Below are 8510 nucleotides of genomic sequence, written 5' to 3' on the forward strand. Positions count from 1 at the left end.
ACCAGCTAAATGTAGCAGTTTAGTTTATTGTAAGATGTTGGCGGATGAGAATGTTTTTTGTGAGGGCAGGTGCACAGTTTTAAAAATAAATCTCACAAACTGATGTGATGTGTGTATTGTTGTTGTTGATGTATTATCAAGTGATTGGTTCAACCTGTTCTTGTTTAAGGAAAGAAAATTACAATAATTTAAATATAAAATTGCAATACTTGGCAAAATCGAATCATAATACTTGTTTAATCAGAATCGCAATTTAAATCGAATCGGGACCCAAAAATCGTTAGAGAATCGAATCGGCACAAAATTGGCCCAGCCCTAGTCAAAAATAGAAATGCTGCGGATTGATAGCGCTGTGGCGCAGAAAGCCTCCTGAGACATGCCACGGCGCTCCTGGTGGAAATTGGGCTTTAGAGAGGCTATAAGGCAGCAGAGCTTTGGCAGCTAAAATGTGAAATACACTTCAGACCCTCAAAAAATGGATGAAAGTGAAAAGACTTCGAATAGCCCAGGCTACTTTGTAGTAAAAACACATGCAAAAACAGATTTTGCACGGGCACTGCACTAGTATAATTCAATTGACAGAAAATTTATCTCCAACTAGTTTTTTTTAGCAAAAATCCTTTAGCTAACATTTAATGGGTTACACTGTCTTAACACTGACATCACGCTGGGCTAAAGGGTGTGGGAAATGACAATATTAGATTGTGAACGATTAAATCGTCTCCAAGATCTGCCTTTACAGAGAGATTATTAGGGTCGTTCTACAGTTTACATTGTATCAGTTAAGCTCCATGGTACAGCGCAGTCTGCTAGCAGGAGGCTAACAGATAACAGCACCGACATGGCGAAAGCCTCGTACCACATCTCCAGTTTGGTGGTGAAATCTGCAGCAGCTTTAGTGTCCTGCTAGGGAGCTCACCTGCTGCACATCATGTTAATCTGACAGCTGGGCTGCAGTTAAACACCACCGTTTATCTGTTAGCTTGCCTGCTAACTGGTAGCACTAACTTCTCACACAAAAATGTAATTTTGTGTGAGTCTTTCAGTGGTACATGTTTTTATGTTGTTTGTGAACCACTATCCTAAGACACATTCCTGCCATTAGGTGATAGACAACAATTTATTTATATTTATTGAATCTTGAGCCCCGTTCAGTAACTTATAAAATAATAAACAAACATGAAAAAGAATTGTGATAAGGTCGTGGATCGTACTGCTGCCTGAAAACATCACGATATATTTTGGCCATATCACCCACTAGTTGGACTGTATGAAATTGTTTAAGATTTTTTAGTTCTCCGATATGAATTTATAAGCAATTAATTCATTAGTAAAGTAAGTTATCCAGCAGATTAATCGATAATGAAAAACAATCGTTAGTTGCACTTGCAGCCCTTAGATGAAGAGATTCTGTTTAAGTTTTTGAAAGCCTCAAACTGATTTTAGACAAACAGCAGATGTGTATTCTGGTGCCACCTTTATCCATTTATTATTATTCTGCATTTAACTAATTTTGTCTTCCATTTAGATGAGTAGCAGCACTCATTTATTAGTGTCTGTCAAACTTCAGACATCTTTGAAAATCTACCATCCATAGTGACATGAAAACTTTGAGCTCTTGAATCAAACTTGATATTGTCAATACAGAAAAAACATTGAAATATTGTCTCATCTTTAATTCCCAGATGAACACACAGCACAGCCATTTTCTAAAAATGCACCTGTTACATGCCCGTGTGGCTAGCCTCAGTCTAGACATTTATAACAGTCGATAACTTGAATAAATAATGACCTCTGTAAAATATTAGACCCCATGTCTGGGGGAGGATACTTTTCTCAAGTATGAATCAATTAAATAAATGTATCAAACCATCAGTACTCTGCATACCCAAATTTCTGTGTCAACCCCATACCACGTACAGCATTCACTGCATGAACAACACTGGGAGAAACACCTCACAACAAATGCTAGAGGACGGCTGGCATGTCATCAGCTGCTAATGTAAGTAACGGGTTAGTCAAAAAATACCTTTATTACAAAAAGGTCAGTTTCTTTTCAAAACAGTCCAACTTTATCAAGTGATCTAGAGAGGTTGCTCTGCAGGTTGGACAAGTGAAGACAGACCCTGAGGCTAATTTCTAATGGTCTTATCATGGCAGTGGTTCTTCTCATCTTTGCTTATTGCTGTAAAATACATTGCAGAAGAATGAGTTGGATGTAAGCAAAAAATCAAATGTTATCGCCTGGTATATTTTCTCATTAACTTTGTTTTAGCCCAGAGCATTCAATCATTTTGTTAAAGAAAAGGATGAATCTTCAGTAGTAGGCTGACCTAGTGGTAAGAGACACTGGCAGGTTCAAGTTTTTCTTGTGCTGTCAAGAATTGGCACTGCTGAAGTGCCAATGAGCAAGAGACTGAATCTCTAAAGGAACAGATGCAGCAATTTCCTCTTTGCAAATCGGAAGGAAGAATAGGATTTTCATTAAATCACATTATTTTTATGATGGCAGGCATAATAATGCACAGGTGCCTAAAAAGGTTACTACAGAAGGCACAAGTGCAAAGAGGTGACAAGGGGGGAAAAAGGTGAACCAACACTATAATACCCCTATAGATATACTGTAAATATTTTAATCACTTGTATTTCAGAGCTGTCAGTGATAAGTAAGCACCATTGTGTTTTTTTTCTTTTAACTTTGAACCAAGCAAAACTGAAAAGTTGGGAGCAAACTCTTCCTGATGAGCAACCACAATGTGATGAGGAGGAGGCAGTGAGTTTGCACTTTTCCTTAAAACACTAATTGCAGTTATGCATTTGTCTATCACATACAGATTTAATCAAACAAGCCCACATGGACTTTGTGTGCATGTGCCCTGTGATATTTGCACAACCCCGCTGAAGTGATGATGGGTTTACTTCACCGTGGCTCTTCTCCTTAAAGGTGGAGGATGCATCCTCCCTCATAAAGCAGTTAAGACTGTGCAGTGTGCATGTGTAATAAACGCAAATGCAAGTTAGCATATTCTCGCTGCAGTTGTAAAATCGTGTCATGCACTTACCTGGGCCATCTGATCCCGAGAGAGGTGAATTAAGCTTGGGTCGCTTTGCAGTAGGGGGTCCGACGTCCAGCAGATTGTCAGCCATCCTGCTCGGCAAATATTATGAGTGGATGTTGATGCAGGAAAAAAACAGTAGGATCAGTCCAACTTGTGGGCCCCTGGTTCGTAATAACTGATAACTTTCCTTAACGTTACGCGTAAAGGATCAATTTAAGTGTTAGGGTTTTTTTTTCTTGACTGGCAGCTTGGTGAAATGCTGCCTGGAGAAAAAGGCTTCAAAAGAAAGGCAACAGCGCCACGCATCGCCGCCGAAGATCACCCCATGATAATCCAACACCCAACACCCACATAATTATCCTCAATAATTACGTCCAAAAATTATTTCACTTCGAGAAAAATAAATAAAAATCAATCATAAAATATTACACAAAGCGTAAGCAAATCCCTTTCTCCGCAGATCGCCGGTTTCACGTCTGTACAGAATCATTTTTTTCGCAGTTGAAACGAGCATCCATAAAATCTTTTTTGGGCTTAAATAAAAAGAGTAAAATTCAAAAAATATTTTCTATGAGGCGGATTATTTTTCTCGTCGCTGTCTCCCGGTAAATACAGCGTCTCGGGACGGAGATACGGCGAGAAGCGGCGCTCGCTAAAAGGGAAATCAAATATACAGTGAGCTTTCGACACGATAAAAACCCGTGTAACCCTCACATGTTTGCATTAATTCTCATCGGAAGAACTAATACTTCGGTTTTCTGCAAGAAAAAAGCCGTTTGAGTCCGGTCTGGGTAGCTCCGATCGGTTTTTAAAATTAATGCTCCCCCAGAAATCCCGATTCTGAGCCGCGTCAAGATGGCGGCTGTTGATTCCTCCGATACAAAAAAAAGTTTTTTTTTCTTCCCAGCTAGACTAAGGGGGGAGGAGGGGGAGGTGTCGTGCTATGACGCTGTGACGTAAACCTGTGTCCCACTGTGCGTCATGTGGACGTACGTATAATAGCCTCTAGGGGTGCAATAACCCTTCTAAAAAATTGAAATTTACATTAAATGTTAAGTGCTGCAAACTTTATAAGCACATAACAACACTAATGCATGTATAAAACAGTAGAGAATACATTTTAGAAAGGATACAGAAATATACAAGCAATTCATTCATCAGTGAAGAAATTAACCAGCAGATTCATCGATCATGAAAAACAATATTTAGTTGCAGCCCTTAGATGAAGAGATTCTGTTTAAGTTTTTAAAAGTCTCAAACTGATTTTAGACAAACAGCAAATGTGTATTCTGGTGCCACCTTTACCCATTTATTATTATTCTGCATTTAACTAATTTTGTCTTCCAATTAGATGAGTAGCAGCACTCATATTAGTGTCTGTCAGACTTCAGACATCTTTGAAAATCTACCATCCATAGTGACATGTAAACTTTGAGCTCCTGAATCAAACTTGATATTGTCAATACAGAAAAAAACATTGAAATATTGTCTCATCTTTAATTCCCAGATGAACACACAGCACAGCCATTTTCTAAAAATGCACCTGTTACATGCCCGTGTGGCTAGCCTCAGTCTAGACATTTATAACAGTCGATAACTTGAATAAATAATGACCTCTGTAAAATATCAGACCCCATGTCTGCAATATTGCATTACAACTATATTATAATTACCACTTTTAAGTCCTCATACTAATACAGTATCTAAGAATAACATTCCAGTCTGATCTACCGTATTTCTCTCTTTTGCAGTTGTTGGGAAATTAAAACAAATTATTCTGAGAGTAGGAACACTGTTCAGTGTTTATGAAAAAGTTACATCTGTTTCTGAGCAGTCCCATTATTATTTAAACATATGCACCCAACGAAAGACGTCAGTAATTTTCATGTCTTTTGATTCCGTGTCGGTACATGACAGTAATAAAGGAAGTCCTTTACTTGACCAAAATAGCAAAGTTATGTATTCACATGCTTAAGTGAAAGCACACCACTCATAGAAGCAAAATCTACTTAAATTAAGTATTTATTATGCAGTGTAACAGCCCCCCTCAGTGCTATTTTTCATATTATTCAATCATCATTACTAATGCACTGTATTCAGCATTTTTAATGTTGTTGCTTGTTTGAGGTGGAGCTAGTTTAAACTATTATGTAGGGAAGTTAAATATATAACAATTGCACTAATGTTTTACATGGAAAATAATACACTGCAATGTAGCAATGTAAGGCAATGGCATAGTACCTGGTATAAAACATATTAAATTGCAAAAAACAAAAACATTCAAGTAAAAGTATGTCATAGCAATTGTCTACAAAGAAAAAGTGCTTTGTTACAATCCATCACTGTTAAATACAATGTAGTGTTCAGATTGTGAATTAAACTGGACAACATTTCCCAGCAACTCTTTATTCAATTTTAACCTTCATTTGCATACCTATTAGCGTGCTATATACAAAAACATTTCCATAGAAAGCAACATTTTATTAGAACTTGGCTATAGCAGGCTAGTCAATTACTGCCTACCAGCAGACATCTAGCGGTGTCTTGCCATTTTTATTATATGGCCAGTTTGAATTTCTAAAAAAGAAAAAAGAAAAAAGAAACCTGCGTTGATTGAGTTCTTACTATCCTAGCATGTCATACTTTGTAAGAGTATAAAGTTGACTAAAATGTCCAGGTCACATTCCTGCTAAGATTAGAGCATCCCTTCCAAAAACGCACACAACCACACAGTTTTACAAACACTCATACATTTTTACACACATGCAGGCAAACAGAATGCACAAGTATTATTCCAACGTTGTTAAAATACCCAGTTCTTTATACTATTTAATACTCTAGCACATGCGCATATATAAATAATAGAAAATGCTCAGATACTATACAATACAAAGGCATACTGTACATAAAAAGTGAGTGCCTTGTGCAAATGTGTTTTAACAGTGAATCTAGAAATGATCCATGTTGAACGTGCTCAACAAAATCTGCAATCTAAAAAGTAGATAAGACATAAAACACAAAAAGAAAAAAAATCAAGAGATGGCAATGACACTCTTTGGCATCAAAATTTTCCCAGTGTGCCATTCTGCAGGTTCAGAATGTCACTTACATCTCAATAAATCAAACCAAATCAGCTATTTAAGCTCATGTGTGCAGTGCAAGAGTAAAAAAAAAACATATGGGAATCAAATCTGAGTTGGTGAGTGGACACCCCTATCTCATTGTTCCTGTTTGTCCCAAATACAATAGTAATACAGAAAAAAATGTTCATAAAAACACAATATTCAAAAGAGCTCATCAAAATTACCAAGGAAAAAAAACAAATGTAGCTATAATGCATCTTTGATAATAGCAACACTGATGATTCTAAGCTTCCCTTTATTGTAGCTGTGATACATAAATTTGGGCTGGTACAAGGGTTGTGTGCTCATCAGCATGAAGAAGTTAATTTTCCCTTTAAATCCAACACTTATTATTGCATTTAAAACAAACAAACTCCATCTGTGCAATAAATATGGTGCAAAATGAAAAGCCAAAGAAAAAGGTATTCAAAAACAGTAATAAGGCCAATTAATGTTGAATAAGTTTGGTATGATTACATTGAATTTTATTTATTGAGAAAAGGCACTAATTAAAATTATGACCTCACTTTGACGTCATGAAAATTAAATGTGACTCGAGCAAAGGTAAACATTCTCATCCTTACAGCTGGCATCAGCTATTGAGAAATACACGGTCGCCCATAAAGTTGCAATAATTTTGTTTTCAGACTCATTCCTCTTTTTATTTTCTATTCATACACATCAGTAATCACCTTTGACCAGGTGCAATGAGATCGATCAATACAATTTTGAGAATATATACACTTTATCTATCAAGAATAAATCACATTGTCACAATCATTTAATGAGAAGAAGTAAAAAATATTTTATTCCAACTTTATGGGAGACCGTGTATTTTGTGTCTTAAGAAATGAAACCAACCTTTATCTGACCGTGAAAGAAAAGATCAGGAAAAACAAGTTCAAAGTTACAAGGCACAAGCTACCCTAACTTCACACATAGAAAACAAAGCAAAACATATTCATTTATCTATCAGGCGATGTTAAATAGTGCAGCTGAAATTAGAAATTATGTTAAAAGAAGGCAAATTGGTTCTTTGTTTTTCTGTAACATTTGTGATGATTGCTTTATTACTTAAAAGTATTGATTAATCAATGGTAATTTAAAAATATGAGGTTATTAACCTGTTGTTCAGGGAATTTGAATGTGGAAACACTGAAGTGTATTTCATGTTCAAACTGTTTTGCCTCTGAGCACACAATCCATTTCATCAGCTTGATTTTCCCCAATGATAATGACATAACAGGACGAAATTAGGGAAGTAAAAAAAAAAAAGCATAAAAACACCTAGGCAGACACCTGGAATACATTTGGTGCACTGCCTTTGCATTTACAGTGCTAATACATTAAAGTTTTATGCCATTGTAAGTATGAAGCAGCTAACATGTTCAGCTGTTAAGATCCAGTAATGTCATTCAAATCATAGAAGTAAGAGAGGGGAGCCTCACATGAGCAGTTCAAGTTTCGTGTTACAATAAATACAATAAAACACATTTTGTTATGATTCGCAACATTCCACTTTGATTATCCATGTCTTAAAAGCTATCGACTAGCACACAGTGTAACCCATAGCAACCTAGGCATCTGTTTTCTCTGAAGTCATTTTCAAATTCATCTAAAGTCACAGCTATAGACACTCCACACGTACAGAAGTACCTCGTAGGATCCATTGAAATACTCATCAACACTAAACACAGCTTGAGTTCTCGCAAGTGCCTGGATCATGTGGGAGAGCGCATACTCCAGTAACAGTTTAGCTTCTACGGTGCTGTTGCAGCAAGCGTGCTGATAAGTGTAGCTGAGACCATCATGCCTCAGTACTGAGACAATACAAAGATCTTAGCTGAGGCCAGAGAAAAAACTGCCACATCAGCAAGCAAGAGTTTTTTTTTTCCCCAACTGCGTTCCTAAACTGTTTGTCATCCCGTTGTTTCACCAAGTCAGCCTAATATCTCATAGGCACCCCTCCTCATTAATGCCTGCATGGTCTTGCTACTACACTGGCACATAAGCACACACTCACACACTGTATACATGCAGTTACACTCACACAACACACAGCACAGCTTCCTATGCCCTTAGCCTGCATTGATTTGTTTCTGCTGTGCCTATCACAAAGAGTTTTTGGGGTTTTCACAAAGAACATGGAAACAGGCTCTGCTGCATTTTAGTGCAGATTTGACTAATACATATATTGGAGTAACATCTTACACCCTCCTCATAATGTCCATATGTAAGGTTAGCTTGCTGAGCTGTTTGTTGATAAAAGGCAAAAATATTATAGCAAACCACAGTTTAGAAAGTAAAATTGTACCAAAAGCAAAGCATT

General features: G+C 36.9%; 1 protein-coding gene across 2 annotated transcripts in view; it reads right to left on the reverse strand.

Moving 5' to 3' along the window:
• The window catches only part of crebbpb (CREB binding protein b), a 37778-nt gene extending 33863 nt beyond the window's left edge, over positions 1–3915 (reverse strand). For both annotated transcript variants that reach the window (XM_053337811.1, XM_053337810.1), the window contains exon 1: positions 3063–3915. In XM_053337811.1, the coding sequence (XP_053193786.1) occupies positions 3063–3147 (85 nt within the window). In that variant the 5' untranslated portion in view covers positions 3148–3915. The remainder of the gene's footprint in view (positions 1–3062) is intronic.
• Positions 3916–8510: the final 4595 nt, after the last annotated feature.

Source organism: Scomber japonicus, chromosome 18 (genome assembly GCF_027409825.1).
Source record: "Scomber japonicus isolate fScoJap1 chromosome 18, fScoJap1.pri, whole genome shotgun sequence".
NCBI classification, from domain to species: domain Eukaryota; kingdom Metazoa; phylum Chordata; class Actinopteri; order Scombriformes; family Scombridae; genus Scomber; species Scomber japonicus.